The sequence below is a fragment of the Rhincodon typus genome, chromosome 10 (genome assembly GCF_021869965.1).
Source record: "Rhincodon typus isolate 14 chromosome 10, sRhiTyp1.1, whole genome shotgun sequence".
Taxonomy (NCBI): Eukaryota; Metazoa; Chordata; class Chondrichthyes; order Orectolobiformes; family Rhincodontidae; genus Rhincodon; species Rhincodon typus.
The window spans coordinates 48,247,310-48,267,248 of NC_063341.1; the positions used below are offsets into that span (position 1 = coordinate 48,247,310).

General features: G+C 40.3%; 2 protein-coding genes across 4 annotated transcripts in view; both read left to right on the forward strand.

The window, feature by feature from the left end:
* The window catches only part of LOC109916603 (peroxiredoxin-1-like), a 39,895-nt gene extending 35,206 nt beyond the window's left edge, over positions 1-4,689 (forward strand). For both annotated transcript variants that reach the window (XM_020516327.2, XM_048601853.1), the window contains exon 7: positions 4,049-4,689. In XM_020516327.2, coding sequence (XP_020371916.1) covers positions 4,049-4,134 — 86 coding nt within the window. In that variant the 3' untranslated portion in view covers positions 4,135-4,689. The remainder of the gene's footprint in view (positions 1-4,048) is intronic.
* Positions 4,690-17,257: 12,568 nt separating this feature from the next.
* The window catches only part of plpp3 (phospholipid phosphatase 3), a 201,428-nt gene continuing 198,746 nt past the window's right edge, over positions 17,258-19,939 (forward strand). Inside the window, exon 1 of one of the 2 annotated variants that reach the window (XM_048602230.1) lies at positions 17,258-17,767. In XM_048602230.1, coding sequence (XP_048458187.1) covers positions 17,641-17,767 — 127 coding nt within the window. In that variant the 5' untranslated portion in view covers positions 17,258-17,640. The remainder of the gene's footprint in view (positions 17,768-19,939) is intronic. The other variant, XM_048602231.1, reaches the window with a different exon arrangement.

Here is a 19,939-nt window from a genome sequence, read left to right on the forward strand (position 1 = left end):
TATCTTCTCCTCTATCCATCTTCTATCCGCCTCCCCCTCTCTCCCTATTTATTTCAGAACCCCCTTCCCCTCCCCCATTTCTGAAGAGGGGTCTAGGCCCGAAACGTCAGCCTTCCTGCTCCTCTGATGCTGCTTGGCCTACTCTACACCTTGTTATCCTAGAGGCTGTAAAGTTCCCAAGCAGAAAATGAAGTTTTCCTTGACCTTATTTTGTGCTTTGTTGGAATATTGCATCAGAATTGACAGAAATGTTAGCATGGGAGCAAGGTGGTTTAGCAAAAATAGTAATTAACTAGAAAGCAGTGGTCATTTCTGTGGATAGAGCAGAAATGTTCCCCAAAGCAGTTAACTAGTCTGCATTTTGTCTTGCCAGTGTAAAGGAGACAGCATTGTGAGCAGCAAATACAGTAGTTGTAGTTTATTTCCTTCCTGGCAATGTTCATAAGCCCCACCCATCCCAGCAATATGTGCAGTATTCACCCCTCCACCTGAAAATACCTACCGTCATCTGTCAGTGAGCACATAAACATTCTCCTCTTCTTGCCTGTCCTCTGGGTGCAGCTGCCCACCTGACTGTCCTCCCAGAATCAGTGACTGTATGTGGTTGATGTTGGAAGAGTCAATATTGTTCAGGAGTGTGTTGGTGAAGGAGTGATGGGAGTGAGCATTATCAGGAATGAGGGAGAGAGTCTGCACTGTGAGGGTGGGGGATTCAGTTAGGGTTTGGCATGGGAGATGGTTAAGCATTATCGGTGGGTGAAGAAAGTTGAACATTTTGGGGTGTGAGACATGGAGGTTGAGTGTCTTCAGGATGAGGGAGGGGATTCAGCCTTGGGGGCAGGATCAGAAAATACAGTTGAATTTTTGGGTGATGAGGGAAAGGCAGGCAGAAAAAATTGAACATTGTTGGAGCTGCAGGGACAGAGGTCAGCATGTCAGTTCTAAGGTTTTTTTTTATTCACAAACAGGATGTGTGTGTTGCTGGCTAGTCCAGCATTTATTGCCTATTATTAATTTCCTGAGAGAAGGTGGTGATGATCTGATTCTTGAAACTCTGCTATCATTGAGGTGTAGGGACACTACAGTGTTTTTAGGAAGGAAGTTCCAGAATTCGGACCCACCAGTAGTGAAGGAGTGGTGCACAAGTTCCAAGTCAGGATAATGTGTGACTTGGAGGGGAACTTGCGGGTGATGGTGTTCCCATGTATTAGCTGCCCTTTTCCTTCTAGATGGTAGGGGTTGCGGGTTTGGAAGGTGCTGTTGGAAAAACTATGGCAACTTGCTGCAGTGCATTGTGTAGCTGGTACACTCCCTACTTCAGCAGGGACGGAAGCCAGTTGATTGGGTTGTTTATTATCCTGGATGGTGTCAAGTGTTTTGAATGTGGTTGGACCTGTACTCATCCAGGTAAGTAGAGAGTATTCCATCACATTTTTGACTTAGCCTTGTAGACAGGCACTGGAGAGACTGGGAGTGAGTTATTCACTGCAGAATTCCTAGTGTCTGACCTGGTCTTGAACCCCAGAATTAATATGGCTAGTCCAGTTCAGTTTCTGGTCAATTCTAACCCCCAGGATATTGATTTGCAAGGGATTCAGCAAAGCTAATGCCTTTCAATGTCAAGGGGTGATGGTTAGATGGCCTCTTGTTGGAGAGAGCCATTTTCTGGCACTTGTGTGGCATGAGTGCTACAAACATCTATTAGCCCTAGTCTGGATAGTGTTCAGGTTTCAATGCATATGGACATGGACAGCTTCAATATCTGAGGAGTTGTGAGTAGCGCTGAACATTGTGCAATCATCAGCAAACATCCCAAGTTCTGACCTTATGATGAAACAACTGAAGATGGTCAAACCTAGGACATGCTTTGAGGAACTCCTGCACTGATGTCCTAGGACTGAGATGATTGACCTCCAATAACCACAACAGCAACCTTTTTTTTGTGCTAGACATCAACCAGTGGAGAGTTTTCATCCAATTCCCACTGACTCCAGTTCTGCCTTGATATCAAGGGAAGTAACTCTTAACTCACCTTTGGAGTTCAGCTCCTTTCTCCATGTTTGAACCAAGGTTGTAATGAGGCAAGAGCCAAGTGGTGGAACCTAAGCTGAGTATCAGTGAGCAGGTTGTCCCTTTGCTGTTGCTGCTTAACAATACTTTCAACAACTGCTCCATCACTTTGCCAATTATAGATCGGGGTATGAAATTGGCCAGATTGGATTTGTCCTGCTTTTTGTGGACAGAACATTACTGGGCAATTTTCCACTTTGCCAGGTAGATGTAACTGTACTGGAACAGCTTAGCAAAGACTACACCTAGTTCTGGAACATGAGTTTTTAGCACTATTGTTGGTATATTGCTAAGATCCATAGCCTTTGAAGTATCCAGTACCTTCAGCGGTCTCTTGATATTACCCTGGAGTGAATCAAATTTGTTAAAAACTGGCATCTGTGATGCTGAGAATCTTGGGGGACCAAATGAATCATCCAGTTGGCACTTCTGGCTGAAGATTGTTGCAATTACTTCAGCCTTGTCTTTTGCACTGATGTCATGGACTCTGCTGTCTTTGAGGACGGGAATATTTGTGGAGCCTCCACCTCCTGTTAGTTGCCTCATTGTACACCACCATTCACAACTGGATTGGTATGACTGCAGAGCCTAGATCTGATTGGCTGATTATGGGATTGCTTATCTCTGTCTGTTGCATGCAGTTTCCACTGTTTGGCATGCAGATAGTTTTGAATTGTAGCTTCACCAGGTTCACACCCCATTTTTAGGTATGCGTGATGCTGCTCCCGGCATGTCCTCTGGTTGATCCCTGGTTTCATGATACTGGTTGAGTACATAAAATACCATGACATTACACATTGCGATTGAACGCAATTCTGCTGATGACCAGTAGCATCTCATGGATGCCCAGTTTTGAGTTGTTAGATGAATTCATAGTCTTACCCATTTAGAATTTTGGTAGTGCCACACAGCATGATGCAGGTTATCTTTAATCTGAAGATGGACTTCACTCCACAAGGATTGTGTGGAAGTAACTCATAGTAATTCTGAAATGGAAACTGTATTTGCGACAGGTATATTTGAGGCTGAGTTTAGGTATATTTTTCCCTCTTTCGGGTTCCCTCACCACTCTCAGAGCCAGTTTTGCAGCTGGTCCTTTAGGTCTTAGCTTGCTTCATCAGTAGTGGTGCTCCCAAGCTAATCTTGGTGATGAACATTAAAGTCCAGAGGACATCTGTGCCGTGGCAATTTTAGTCCTTCGACAAAGTGGTGTTGAGCATGAAGGAGTACTAATTAATCAACTTGGTGATGGGGAGGGGAAGAAGAGGGGGAATTCCTTGCCATCGTGCAGTGAGATTTCATGGGGTTCAGATTCAGTTTTGAGGTCTCCCAGGGCAATTCCCTTTCTGATGTTTATCACTGTTCCACCACGAATGGGGCAGAATTTATTTAGGGATAGTGATGATGGTGTTTGGGACATTGTAATATATAATTTTGAGTGTATGACTATATCAGGCTGTTGCTTAACTAGTCTATGGAACAGCTCTACCAATTTTGCTACAAACACTAGATGTTGGTAAGGAAGAAGAGGTGAGCATTTTTGAGATGAGCAAGCAGTTTGAACGTTATCGGGCCATGTGAGAGAAGGATGAGCAGTCAGTGGGAGGATGCCATGCAGTGCTCCATTTAAAACAGTACAAGTAAATGATCAAGGTGCACCTTCAAATTATGACAACAAAGGTGTTGTTTGCTGGAATTAAATTTGCTGCTTAGCTTCCTCACTCTGTCTCTCCATCTGTGCTGAAGCCAGCACTGGCTCAAACATAAAATGGTAAGTGAGCAGATAAACCATGCACTGGCTGGTGTACCATCTTTGCTTCTGACTGGCGGGTGTGGGCTAATGAACTTTAATGTGTTTATTTTGTAACCACTTACTTTCCTAACCATTTCCTAATAATGGTGTTGAAATTCATAATATGGTCATTCTTCATAAAGCCAGCTGTTTAATAAATATTGATTAAACTTTCCTTTCTTGCAGTTTGTCCTGCTAATTGGAAACCTGGTGCTGACACCATCACACCCGATGTAGAAAAAAGCAAGAATTACTTTGCAAAACAGAAATAACTTCTGGTTTGTTTATGGTTCATTGTGACCAATATAGAATATTAGACTGTTAATTGTGTAGCTGAAATAAGAGTTGTTTTTAGTGAGCAGATATTTTGCTGCTGTTTGCTGAGACCAAAACTGATAAGTATGAGCGTACATTTTATGCATTGAAACTCTGCTCAGAGCCTCGCTTGATGAGGTGTGGATCAGAGAATTGGGCATGGAGATAAATATGTCTAATTTATGTACTCCTGGTGTTTTGGTAATTAATTTCTATTATAGGAAAATCAAGAGGCCACGAGTTAGGCGTGTTAAGCCCAGTGCTGCCTGATTTTCCATTTGTTGAGTGAAGCTCTGTGCCAGGAGCAAAGTCTTGCAAATTTACCCTGTATCTGACAAAATCAGTTTCCACTTGTGTATTAGTTAGAATGAAGCTTCAGTTCTGAAGCTAAAATGCTCCAGTGTTTCACAGGAATTGGAGCATAGTGGTGACTTTGATTAAACCAGTGTTTGGTAAAATTCATTACATATTTTGTGCATTTGTCAGTACAAAAATAAAAATTTTGAAAAGAAGTGTGGGTTTATTTATTACATTTTTTTACTTTTGTTCATTGGTACTGAAGTTGATGTGCATTAGCAGTGCAAAGGTATTGAAGAACAGGTACCTTAACATGATAGGTGCAGTGTGTGACTGCATCACCTGTTGCAGTAGGAATTAGAGGCAAATGCTAGAGCATGCATGCTTGTGGCTATGAAGGTTATGTCAACCCTCAGCTTTTAGATATTTTCTAAATCAGCCTGTTCCAAGATGTCATTACACATCTCTGAAGCAGGTGGAACTTGAACAAGAGTCTCCTTGATCAGAGGTAGGGATACACGATTGTGTCACAGGAGCTCTTCTGGCCCTCAGCTTTTATATTACAGACTCTATCAGGTAACATAACATTAGTGTTTTGTTCTTAGGATTATAAGGCAGGTGATTGAGGCCCTTCTGATAGGGAGAGAGCAATACATCATCCAATACTTGCCCACTTTAATCCTTAAGATATTGGAGCAGAATTAGAGCATTCAGCTCATTGAGTCTGCTCTGTCATTTGATCCCGGCAGATGCGTTTCTCAGCACCATTCTCCTGCCTTCTCCCCATTATGTTTGATCCCGTTAGTAATCAAGAGCCTATCTTAAATACATGCAGTGACTCAGCCTCCTCTGCCTTCTGTGGCAATGAGTTCCGCACATGAACCACCCTCTGGCTGAAGACATTCCTCCTCATTTCAGTTTAATGGGTTATCACTCTGAGTTTGTGCCATCGGGTCCTAGTCTCTTCAACTAGTGGAAACATCTTCTTCACGTCTACTGTATCCAGGCCTCTCAGTATTCTGTAAGTTTCAATCAGATTCCCCCTTGTCTGCGAAAGTCTATTGAGTACACACCCAGACTCCACAACTGCGTCTCATATGACAAGCCCTTCAACCCTGGGATCATTCTTGTAAACTTCCTCTGGATCTCCTCCAATGCCAGAACATGCATCTTTAGATCAGGGGCCTGAATCTGCTCAGTGTTCCAAATGCAGTTTAACTGGAGCCTCATATAACCCGAGTAGTACGTTATTGCCGTTGTATTCTAATCCTCTCGAAATGAATGCTAACATTGCATTCATCTCCCTAACTGAAACTATGTATTAACCTTAAGAAAATCCTGAACCTTAAGCTCCCTAATAAAGTCTGCCTCTTTATCCATGACCAAATCCAGAATTGCCTGTTCCCTAGTGGACTTTAGCACAAGCTGCTCTTAAAAAAAAATCTCGTAGACGTTTCTTTGGGATGCACTGATTTTCCCAATCTACATATTGGAAGACATCCTGCCATGATTATTGTAACAGTGCCTTTCTTCCATGCATTTTCTAATCCTGATTTATTTTCTGCCCCACAACCTGACTGCAGGTAGGGGGTCTGTGTACAACTCCCATTAGGGTCTTTTTACCTTTGTTGTTCCTCAACTCTACCCACAGATTTTATGCCTTCCAAACCAAAGCGATTCTTGCTTTTGATTTAATTTCATTTCTTTCTAACAAGGTAACCACACCCCCTCTGACCATCTGATTGTCCTTTCAATATGATGCATGTCCTTGGATATTAAGTTCCCAGCCCTTTATCCCATTGCAACTATGCCTCTGCGATGCCCTCAACATCGTACCTGCCAATTTTAATCTCTGTTGCAAGCTCATTTACCTTGTTTCATACACTGTATGCTTTTAAGTATAGTACCCTCAGTCTTGTGTTGACTGCCACCTTCTCATTGTTGTCTCCTTATATGTGGTGCCAGAAGTTAAATTCCTGACCCTTTCCATACTTTCTGTCCTATTACTTGCTCTGAAAACTTTAATATAACTTCTCCTGAGCCTTCCCCTTCCCTCTTCTTCCCCCACCCAAGTTAATTTAAAGACCTTGTGACCACCCCATTTAGCCTTTCAGCTGTAGGATTTCCCCAGATATAAGCTCAATTGACTGCACCTATGTTTCACATTCTTTTTTTCGAGAACTTTTGCTTTAAAACAGGAAAGGATTTCAGACTTGAATGTTCTGACCTATGACCACAGACAACAAATAATGCAGCTGTCTCTTTATTTTCTTGGAAATAGTCATGATGGTTTCGTACTGCACAAATTCTCAATCTGTACTATTTGCAATCTAGACAAGCATACACTGAGTGTATGTGAGGCATTGGTAGTACACATACCTCTGAGTTAGAAGGTCCAGGTTTAAGTCCCACTGGTGGTGAGCCACAGCATGTTGAGACAAGTTGATTAAAATGACAGCAGCAGGCAGACTCTTTGGAAATGTGATATCCTCTCTAAATCTGGTTTATATTTGCTGTCAGGAACCCACACACAGATGCAGAATATTGAAGTAATTGACAGCTATACTAAAACAAGACCTTTCACTGAGCAAACTGTAAGCATCCTCCAAGATTGCAGTGCTAAACAATTCAGTGGAGTTCTGTAGTGTACATGTGTATTATCTTTCTCCAGGGCCCCTGACTCTGTCTTGCCAAAGTATGGTTGCTATAGTGATGCAAAAATAATTTGCAGGTTATGGTAGACTTTACAGGATGTCTTTATGGAAGGTTCTTTACATTTTAACTGCTAAATTGACCTGTGAAGAGTCAGCTTTCTCATATCAATTTGGGTTCACTGAATGCTAAGAGATTGTATTCATACTGTCTTTATTTAGAGTCATAAAGTCATTAGAGCTGTACAGCATGGAAACAGACCCTTTGGTCCAACCCATCCGTACCAACCAGATATCCTAAATAAATCTAGTCCCATTTGCTAGCATTTGGCCTGTATCCCTCTATGCCCTTTCTATTCATATATCCATTCAGATGCCTTTTAAACATTGTAATTGTACCAGCCACCACCACTTCCTCTGGCAGCTCATTCAATACATGCACCACCCTCTGCGTGAAAAAGTTGTTCCTTAGTCCCTTTTAAATCTTTCCTCTCTCAACTAAAACCTATGCCCTCTAGTTTCGGACTCCCCCACCCTAGGGAAAAGACCTTGTCTATTCACCCTATCAATGCCCCTCATGATTTTATAAACCTCTATAAGGTCACCCTTCAGTCTCTGACATTCCAAGGAAAATAGCCCCAGCCTATTGGGCCTCTCCCTGTAGCCCCACTTCTGTGCGTATGAAGGTACGTGTAGGCCAGAGCAGGTAAGGATGGAATGCACCTTCACTAAAGGGCCTTAGTGAACAAGGTTGGTTTTTTTTGTGACACAATTTCAGTTATTTTTAGATTTAATTCCGGATTTTAAAAATTGTATTCAAATTCCATCATCTGCTGTGGTGATTACTAGTCTAACAACAACATCAGTAAGTCATTGTCTTCACTTAATTAGAGGAAGAAAATTTTGAATCAGAGATAGTAGGAACTGCAGATGCTGGAGAATCCGAGACAACAAGGTGCAGGGCTGGATGAACACAGCAGGCCAAGCAGCATCATAGGAGCAGAGAAAATTTTGATATTGTTTTGGCCCCTTAAATAATTAAGATGGCCCTAGCCTTAGCTCGTAAGACGTGAAGTCACCTCAACCAGAAACAAGTCTTGCTCTTGCTTAAAGGAAGACAGCAAACCATCAATCAGCTGAATTGGCAACTATTTCACAGACCTACAATTCTCTGGGAAAGGATCCAGTGAATGTTGAATGCAGGGAAACTTATGAATCATATACTGAAAATTAGTTCCCTGTTCTGTTGCTGTTTGCATTAAAATGGGGCCACAATGGAAAATAATTTGGGAGGAACTGATCTAAGCAAATTTTACCTATGTATGATTTATAACTGACCCCAGACCCTCCTTACCCTATTCATTTGAAACAACTGTTGTAACACAAAAACAGTTTTGTCCTTTTGTGAGCTTATCAACCTTGATCAAATCAATCCTAAACCTGTGCTTCATTCTTAAATATAAAGACCCAGTTTCTTTGAATTTGTCCAGGTAATTAAACTGCTTTAAACTAGGAATTAAACATATGGCCTTCATTTTAATTTTTTCTAAAGCTTCAAATCCAAACAAATTATTCTAACCAATGCTTAAACCAGGTTGTGTTCAAGACAAAATAATGTGCTTATTTTTTTTAGAAAAAGGCCCACTAACTGCACCAAATTTGTTGACTAATGCCACAAGGCTATTATTAATGAACCTAAAGCATTTTGAGAATATAAACCATTATTACTGTAATAAGCTTGTCAATACAAAGTCCTTTAACTGCTTTCGCATACTGAAAAACACCTGTTCTTTGGAATAATTGTGACCAGTTTTCATGCAATCCTTGCAATTGTTTTTTTTTCATTCATTCATGGAACGAGGCCATCACTGGCTAGGACAGCATTTATTGCCCATGCCTAATTGCTTAGAGAGCAGTTAAGAGTCAACCTCATTGCTGTGGGTCTGGAGTCTCATATAGGCCACACTAGGTGAAGATGGCAATATCCTTCCCTGAAGGGCATTAATGAATTAGAGGAGTTTTCCCCCTGACAATTATTCATGGTCATCATTAGATTCTTTATTCCAGATTTTTATAGTATTCAAATCTCACCATATGCCATGGCGGAATCCAAACCTGGGACCCAAGAACATTACCCGGGTTTCATGGAGTAACAATCCATGATAATGCCACTAAGACATTGTCTCGCCCTTAGTATTGATAAGTTCATAAATAGCTTTTCAAAAGGATATTGGCTGAAGTGAAAAGAGTTGGAAGACTAAATTCAAAAGACAAATCAAAAGTTTGGTGTCCATCTTTCATTGGAACAGATAATAGATGAGTGCATCGTAAATAAACAGAAATAACAATTCCTGAGCCACATGTCACGGCGGTTGACATCAGTGATGTGATGACCGATTGTAAACACTCATCATATTTTAAATACAGATTCAGTGATGGCAACACCATTGAATGTCAAGGGACGGTGGTTAAATTGTCTCTTACTGGTGATGGTCATAGCCTGGCACTTGGGCTACGGGCTCTGACAACATTCTGGCAATAGTACTGAAGACTTGTGCTCCAGAACTTGCTGCTCCCCTAGCCAAGCTGTTCCAGTACAGTTACAACACTGGTATCTACCCGACAATGTGGAAAATTGCCCGAGTATGTCCTGTACACAAAATGCAGGACGATTCCAACCCAGTCAATTACTGCCCCATCAGACTACTCTTGATCATCAGTAAAGTGATGGAAGGTGTCATCAACAGTGCTATCAAGCAGCACCTGCTCAGAAATAACCTGCTCAGTAACGCGGTTTGGGTTCCACCAGGGCCACTCAGCTCCTGATTTCATTACAGCCTTGATTCAAACATTGACAAAAGAGGTGAATTCTGGAGGTGAGGTGACAGTGATAGCCCTTGATATCAAGGCTGCGTTCGATGAGTGTGGCATCAAGGAGCCCTAGCAAAACTGTAATCAATGGGTATCAGGGGACAAACGCTCTGGTGGTTGGAGTCATACCTGACACATAGGAAGATAGTCGTGGTTGTGGGCGGTCAATCATCTCAGCTCCAGGACATCTCTGCAGACATATCCTCAGCCCAACCATCTTCAGCTGCTTCATCAATGACCTTCCCTCCATCATAAGGTCAGAAGTGGGAATGTTCGCTGATGATTGCACAATGTTCAGCACTATTCGTGACTCCTCAGGTACTGAAGCAGTCCATGTTTGTGATCTGGATAATATCCAGGCTTGGACTGACAAGCGGCAAGTGACATTCATGACACACAAATGCCAGGCTATGACCATCACCAATAAGAGACAGTCTAACCACTGTCCCGTGACATTTAATGGTGTTACCATCACTGAATCCCCCATTATCAACATCCTGGGGGTTACCATTGACCAGAAACTCACTGGACTCACCATTTAACACAGTAGCTACAAGAGCAGGCCAGAAGCTAGGAATACTCCTTGCGAGCAACTCATCTCCTGACTCCTCAAAGACTGTCCACCATCTACAAGGTACAAGTCAGGAGTGTGATGGAATACTCCCCACTTGTGTGGATGAGTGCAGCCCCAACAACACTCAAGAGGCTTGACACCATCCAGGACAAAGCAGCCCGCTTGATTGGCTCTACATCCACAAGCATTCACTCCCTCCACCACCGACACTCAGTAGCAGCAGTGTGTACTGTCTACAAGATGCACTGCAGAAATTCACCAAAGATCCTTCGACAGCACCTTCCAAACCCACGACCACTTCCATCTAGAAGGACAAGGGCATCAGACATATGGGAACACCACCACCTCCAAGTTCCCCCCCAAGTCACTCACCATCCTGACTTGGAAATATATCGCCATTTCTTCACTGTCGCTGGGTCAAAATCCTGGAATTCCCTCCCTAATAGCATTGCGGGTAAACCCACAGCAGGAGGACTGCAGTGGTTCGAGAAGGCAGCTCACCACCACCTTCTCAAGGGCAACTAGGGATGGGCAAGAAATGCCGGCCAGCCAGCAATGTCCACATCCCACAAATGAATAGAAATAAATTCAAACTTGTTTTTCATTTGTGATTTACATTAGTCTGTGTGCTTGGTTGTATTAGTTGTAAAAATAGAATAAAGAATGACAGCATACCTCACTGGTAACATTCAAAATCTAGCCTTTGACAAAACTCAAGGAAACTTGCTGCATTTTTTGTGGGCTATTACTGAGTATAATACAGTTACTATATGATTCATTTCATATGAGGTGTTTTGTAAGAAAAAGGCTGATGACTTTTCAGTGCAAATCTTTGAAGTTAAAATAATTTTTAATAGTGGCATTACTGCCTCACAGTGCCGGCGACCTGCGTTTGATTCCAGCCTCTGGTGACTGTCTGTGTGGAGTTTGCATATTCTCCCTGTGTCTGTGTGGGTTTCCTCCAGGTGCCCTGGTTTCTTCCCACAGTCCAAAAATGTGCAGGTTAGATGAGTTGGCCATGCTAAATTGCCTATAGTATCGAGGGATGTGCAGGTTGGGTAGATTAGCCATGGGAAATGCAGGATTATAGGGTAAGGGGGTGGGTCTGGGTGGGATTCTTGTTAAAAAAAATGTCATATTGGACTCAATGGGCCAAAAGGTCTGCTTCCATACTAGGGATTCTATGATTCAATTTTGCTTCAACTTTGCAGTCTCCTTGCTGTAAAATTGTTTCTGTTAAGAGTAATATTTTCAAAAAGGCAAAAAAAAAATTAGTGTAGGTTCCAGTGTCTAAATAGTTAACTCAAAATACATTTGGAACATTAGCTTCTAATAAATGAAAATTTAAAAGTCATTGAGGGTACCAAGCGTTATTCTCCTTTCTTACCAGTAGAGGGTGCTCCTGAATAGCGATTATTGGACTGAGTAATTGTCCAACTTTCGCTTCAGAAGAATATTTCTTATTTTGACAAGACTGTTACAGCATTTGGTATCATTGGAAAATAGCATACCACTGTAAAATACATTGCAGCTCAATTATTACATTTGTGAAGATCTTTGAAAACTATCACGTGTAACGTGCTATAGCAGTGTAGATAAATCCAATAGAATTGTCTTAATATTAATCCATCAATTAGCTTAATATTAATCCATCAAAACAGCTTCTCGAAAAGATATTGTCTGAAGAGAAATGAGTTGGAAGACTAATTTCAAAAGACTAATCAAATGTTTGTGGCGTATATTGATCATCTTTCATTGTAACAGATACTAGATGTGTGCATTGCAAATAAACAGAAATAACAATTCCTGAACCACTTGTCAGGCAATTAACATAGTGATGTGATGACAGGTTGTATGACCAGTCATATCTTAACTTAAAACATAATTTTCATAAAGCTAAAGGATTTCTGACGCAATAGATCTTTCGAAAGTTTTCATTATGTGATCTCCATAATCTCCATAATTAAACAGAGAGTCAAACAGTTTTCAATCTGCCCGATCGTTGACCGTTGAGTATAAATGGCATCATAATTTCAATTGTCTGTTACTTCCAGAAAGTTGTAAATATGTCTTTTTCCCCCAAATATGTTTATAATTTTGATAGTGGACAAAGAGTACTTTCATAAATGCATTTACAGTGTTGTATAGTACCCAAAGAATTCATATCTCAGTTTACTTCAATTCCAACTGCAGATCTGTCCTCTTGGACTAGCATTGACATTCCCATTTCCTATTTGTGATTTCTTTTAGGTTTTCTATTTAAACTGCCAGTTTGGGATTAACTATAGCTGTGCACACTTGTTCACTGTTGTAAGAATGGCTGAACTTATTTCCACTTAAAACTTTATCAGATAATAGTTATAATTTTTCACTCCATCAGTTGCATAGATTTGATTTCAGATGTTAAAGTACTCTAAGTGACCGATCATAGTTCAACTTCTAGCACTGTTTGCCATAAAATTAGAAAGTATGGACTCAAATCCCACTTTGGAACCTGAGCCCTTAGTCTAGTCTGGAACTCCAAGAAAGAAGTGTTGATTGTCAGAGATGCTATCTTTTGGATGAAATGTTAACCTCTTTTGCCTTTGTGGGTGGTTCGATGAAATTGTGTAGTCCAGTTACATTATTGAGGAACAGGGAATTTTTTGCTGTCCTGATCAACATTCCTCCTATAACTAACAAAAGATTTGCTATTCATTGATCTCACTCATTTGTCTTTGTCATATGCAAGGTAACTGTTTTGTTTGCCGACATAACAAAAGCCCAAGGATCAAAGTCACTTTCTTTGAAGTGCTTGGAGTAATTTATGAAAGATATAAGGAAGTGCTAATGAAATGTATTTCTTTTTACCATCTCATCCCTGGCTCTTTGGTTTTACATAACCACCAATTAAACAAACTGTGTCAAAAACATTGTTTCTCAGTTATTGGGAACTTTGAATTATCATGCCAAGAAGTGAGTCAAGAAGCAAATCAAGTACAATGCAGGATGTGACCTTCAGTAAATATCTTGGTGTTTTGTTCGATTCACCTTTCAATGCAAGGAGAAATTTTGGTGAACTTTTCCTCCTAAATCTGTACCCTACAGTAATTTTTTTTATGATCTGTGGCTGGATTAGCTTCCTGGTCAGAAGAGTGTTTCATATTTGGTGCTTATTTTTCATGTTTATCTACTGTGTTCCTACGTGTTGGCATAAAATATTAATTTCCTGCGAAGCTGCATGTCCAAAACTTCTAATTTACTAGTAACTCCCAACATGGCCTGTGGCTACTAGGATGGTTATTCAATAAAGGACATTGTATTTGAGTTCATAACATCTTCCAGAAGCAGGGAAACCCAAGCTCAGGAAATGATTTGACAATTATTTCAAAGATAAATAGTTTTCATCCCCTATTCCAAGCTAAAAACACAGCTAAATTAGAGTCAATTTCAGTAAAATTTTAAAACAAAAGTTTAGGTATTGTATATATTATGCTCTTTATGTAGAGGAAAGTATTGTAATCTACTTTACAGATTAGAGAACAAAGATGGTGACTAAGCAATAGAAAAAGAAAGAATGAGTATTATATATGCCTTTCATGGACCCGAGGCCCTTCATCAGGCTATCCCTAAGTGTTTTACAGCCAAGTAAGTACTTTTGAAGTATAGCCATAGTTGCATTGAAAACAAACAGAGCAGGCAAAGTGTTGGCTGATGGGTAAGTATTGTCCATTGCCCCAGAGAGGTTTCCCTTGCTTTTCAGATAGTACCATGGATATACACCAGATCCTTAGGCCATACGGACATGGACTTCCCATGGGTAACAAGAAACATGGATTCTGCCCCAATGTACCTCTTCTATCTACCATGAAGGACCATGCAATCAGAGCTGAGGAGTCAATAAGAACAAAACAGATTGGGGTTTAAGGCTGACATCGCAAGTCTATGGATCGCTGGCAGTTGTTCAGCAGAAGTGAGTGTAATCTGTAGTGAGCTCACAGTCACTGAGCTAGAGTGGAGAGTATGCAAGTGAGAAATTGAAAGTGGAAACAAAAAGCATGACGTCAATGTGCTGAGGCAAGCTCAGGACTGATGATGATTTGGAGATTGCTACATGTGAGGACATGAACCCTGACATCGTATATGACTTCCGTTGGCAGAGGCGGTGAGAAATTATCCTTGAGTTGATAAGGCAAAAAGTAGGGTTTTGACTGTTTGAGAAAGTGACAAAAGGTCATATGTAAATAAGATGCAATGGTACCCAGAAAACGTTTTTTGCGGTTTGGAAGAGCACCATCTAAAGTTCCATTCATTTTGAAAAAGATGCAGTACTGGGTTGAAAGTATCACCAGCATTCAGATAACTGGTACTTTGCCCATTATATATGTTTTGGAAATACATTTGAACAAGCCATAAATTCAATCTTTAGTACTAATGGAGTTTCCATTTCACCTGAAGTGGGACCACTGAAAAGTCAGAAGAAAATAATGTGGAATTTAGGGAACACAGGACCTTTGAATCAAAATGCTATTTCACTCCAAGAATTACCCTGGATAATTCTTTATTGATGTAAATTGTTAGCATGTTGGTATTTCTGGGAAAGGCTGAACATTCCAACAAACTGTCAACAAGTCTACTCTGCTGGTTTACCTCAACCCCACTTCCACCACTCCACCACTTGAAGCTGTTATTTCTGTTGCAACAAACCTTCCCATTGGAATACTTTCCCTGATTTCCTCCATCTAATTACTTCTTTCATTGCTTTCAAAAGCTTTTGAGAATTATTTCTCTTTCATATTGTTTGCACTCCGCTCCGATCTTTTGTATCCTTTCTGTTGTATAGAGATCTGCAAGGGTTAGGGTGATATGATAATCACTGCTCATTGTGATGATGTCATGAGGACCTGGTGAAAGAATAAATTAGGATGTTGCATGACATATGGCTCGGGTCCTCTCAACATTCTTTGTATTAATGTAGAGTCTATTCTTGTAACTTGTAAATAGTCACAAAGATGAACTAATTTATATCCTGTTCACTCTACCTTCACACATATTGGACCATTTAATCTCTTAAAGAACCCACAACTTAGGGTGGCTACACACACACACTTTCTGATTTGGGAATTCTGATTTCTCCCATGTCCCAGCCCCCTACCCCACACACCAGGCCTTGTCACCACATAGCCTGCCATTTCACACTACCTGTTACTGATCACTAATAGTCCCCATTACAACTATTCACCCCCCCAGCCTGATCGTTATCAACTCTTTGTCTGTCCAACTGCTCTTCTCTCTCTTTGGGCTCTATCCTATCTTTTACTCCCTACCCCATCCTCCTCCCCTATTTTCTGCATATAAACTGACATTTTCCCAGCCACCATCAGTTCTGAGGAAGGGTCACTGGACCCGAAACGTTAACCCTGTTTTTTCCTTCACAGATGCTGCCGGAGCTTTTCCAGCAACTTTGTTTTTGTTCCTTGTTTCCTTTCTGATTTGGATTTGCCTTTCTTCTGTATGAAGTGCTGCAATATTTTTTGCTTATGTGGGTAATTGTTGGATACTAATGGGTAGGCCTTATGCAGCCAGTGGCAATGCCAAATGAAACTGCATTTTACATATAATGCAAGAAGAATAAAAAAAAGTCAAAAACTGGAATTGTTAGTTACATGCAGGTGACTAAAAGCCTAGTTGATTAAAACTGTTCAAAATTCATGCTAATCCATAACTGGTGTAAATGCAGGAACACATATATGACGGAGGTAACATCCCAAGATGAAACTTCATGTTTGTCCATGTTTTCAGAAACTAGAATAAATTGGTGTTGCTCTACTGTAATGTCAAAATGCAGCAAATTCAATTTTTACATTTCTTGTCGGGATGAGGGTGTCATTGGTTGGGTCAGTACTTATAGTGCATCCATAGTTGCCCCGGAGAAGGTGGTATTGAGCTACTTTCTTGAACTTTTGGGCCACCCGCAGTACTGTGAGGGAGTTCCAGGATTTTGACCAGATAGTGGTGTTCTAGGTGATGGAGGTGTTGGGTTTGGGAGGTACAATAAGAGCTTTGGTGCGTTGCTACACTGTATGTTGTAGATGGTATACATTTGCTGTCAGTCTATGTATGTGGTGAATGGGGTAAATGCTGAAGGTGGAGAATGCGGTGTCAATCAAGCGGGCTGCTTTGCCCTGAATGGTGTTGAACTTCTTGAGTATTGTTGGAACAGCAGTCATCCAGGTCAGTGGGGAGTATTCAAATACACTCCTGACTTGTGCCTTGTAAACAGGCAACCAGAGGTGAATTACTCATCCCAAAGTGCAAAAACACTTATTTTAAAATCAAAGTCTTGCCAGGTGATCTTAGGTGCTCCTGTTTCTGAAAAGTGTTGAAGTGTCTTGCATAAAGCACACTAATATTTTGGAGGTTTCATCATATTGTCTTCATCTGAAAGAAATATACTGATTGGAGACTTTTACATCTCGGTGAAATTTGGATTTATGGACAGTGTGACCTTGTTATAGAATAAAATTCTAATATAATAGTTTTCATAAACAATTGGAAATCAGCTTCTTTCCCTTAAATATTTTCTGGCATCACTGGGGGCGCTCTAAGCCTGATTGAGGGAGGCGATGTGTTTTGAAATTTGTAGGAAATTGTAATCATCATCAGGAAGGGGGCTGAGACTGAGTGGCAACTGATCCAAGTGGGTTACGTTGAAGAACAGTTCAGGAATAAAACAGGAGTCCAAAGCTTTTTGCAAACACACGAAAGAAAGGAACCACATTCATCACATTAGTGCAGCGCTGTATTGTGTCGGCAAAGGGATTGTTTTCCTTTTAAAGCGAAACCTCTTCATTCATTCATTTATCCGATATAGAAGAGGATCATAAATTTGTTACTTTCACAAATTCCTTAGTTTACACATTCCACAGCCAACTTTTCCTTTCGGGACGAAGTTTTGGGCTGAAGTTGCTGAAACAAAAGCACCGAGTTTAGTAATAGGTGGAACGTCCGATAGGAATACCGTAGGCGAGAGACTCTAAAAAAGAAGTTATTTAATCATTTCGGCTGCGGATTTTACAACAGTCCCACACATGCAGAGCTACAAATACGACAAAGCTATGCCTGCCGACAACCGAAATGGTGGGAATTCAACTCTGAGTAATAAGGATCACAAGAAAGTCATGTTAATCTGCTTGGATCTGTTTTGCTTACTTCTTGGTGAGTGCATTTTAGAAGCAACTATCTTAGAAGTAGTACTCCATGCCGTGTTGTGTTTACATATTGTCAGGGGCAGGCAGTAGGTGTTGCCACTGTTCTCTAAATGTTGCTACAAAATAAATCAAAGAATTTTTCGAAAATGACGACTAGCTGAATTTAAACTCCGTTTAAACACCAGCCCATGCTAAAATGCATTGCACATGTACTCGTAATCAATTAAATTTAAATAGATGCTTTTTTTTTCACATTTGGCCGAAGCTTCACACACATGTCGGTTTTATGAGAACTAGTATAAGCACATGTCCTCTTAAAGGGGTAACAGAAACCATTAGAATGTTTACATTGTATATACAGTTATGAAGTTTTGCATTTGATAGTTTAATTTGCGCGTTTCGAATTTGTGGGCAGCGTTTGTAGACTGTTGTGCACCTCCTATATAAACACACGGACCTGATATTAACATTTGTTGTAGTCATATCTATGCAGAATTTAATCGTGCAGTACACCCAAAACAGATGTGACCTCGTTTTATTGCATATTAATGCATGGTGTTTATAAACTCCGTATTGTATATTTCATATAGAAAAAGTTAAAGAGGAAACGGTAAGAATAAATTTTATGGTTAGAATTCCAGATATATTCACAAATCCAAGTTTAACCCTTTAGGAACATGGCATTATTTCAACAAGTAGCACTGTTACTATTGCTAACGACAATTTATCTGCATACCTGTGTGATTGTACTAAGATGGCAAGATGTGGTTGAGATTTAAAGACTGTATGACCATTACCAGGTTACGTTATGTAACAGTGCCAAGCTACCGTGGGCTCTGATTATTTTGCCTACAACCAATCAGGCATTTTGACGTGAATCTCGAAATTTGGATTGTTCCTTTCTGTGACAGTTCATCACGAAATGTAGAACGTCAGTGAGACATCATTGTGAAAAATTAATGTTAATTTGAACTCTAACAATATTTGGCTCTTTAAACTGGTATATGACCATATTAGTGCCTGAATCTAAATATTGACTGCTGGATAAGAAGGAACTGACTGTAACATTTGGTAATATCCTAACTTTTAAACCTCCATAAGAGCTCCCAGTAAATTCAAACCTTTGGACTTGCAGGTTTTAAGTAATATTTGAAATCAGCAGGTCTGAACTTTTAAATGCATTGAATCATAGTGAAAGCAGTGAATCACTGGCAACCACTGATAAAACTAAAAAATGGATGCTTACTCCTAGGGTCACTATAATAGTAATTGATATGTAATTTAAACAAACAATTCCAATTGTACTAGTAATACACATAATGTCATACAATGCCTCATGAAGTTCCTGCTTATAAGTATATTTTAACAATTTTGCTAATGGTGAAGCCAGTCTATGGATTTAACATTAAACAACTATTTTTCTGTCAGACCCAAACTCCTGTTATACATTACTATACCTGTATTCTATTACATTTCTAAACCTAGCCAGCAGCCTGGAGGGTACTATCATGCGTCCTGTGTTTTCATATTGTTTGGATTTTCATATGGTTAGTACAAGAAGCCAAAAATTCTATTTAATTTTGAAGCCTGTAGGTTTGTAGTACAAGAACTGCATGGATCTGATGTGTAAATAAAAATCTGGGGATGGTGAGCAGTAGTTCTTATAAACTGCAATCAATTAGCATAGCCAATTAAACTAGTCTAATATGTAAATTGTACTAATTGAACACTTATTTGAGATTCGGGAGTGGGCTGCAATCAAGAACATCTGTATATCATGTTCATTAAAATATTATTGGTTTTGGTGTGTGAACCAGTCAAACTTATACCATCAAGTAGGGGCTCTTGTTGCACAGTGGTAGTGTTTCTGTGTCTGGACCAGTCGTCCAACCAGCTGCAGAGATGTGTCAAGAACATATCTTAGCAGGTTAATTAAAAATATCTACGTAGTGCAGTGTTGCGCAGAGGCTGTTGCTAGAAATCTTGGATTGTGTTTTACCACAACAATTAGGTTGTTCCCACAAAATTTCAATTGGAAATTAATGGCAAAAAGCATTGGCTTGGGAACCAGAGATAGTAGGAACTGCAGATGCTGGAGAATCCGAGACAACAAGGTGCAGGGCTGGATGAACACAGCAGGCCAAGCAGCATCATAGGAGCAGAGAGGCTGACGTTTCGG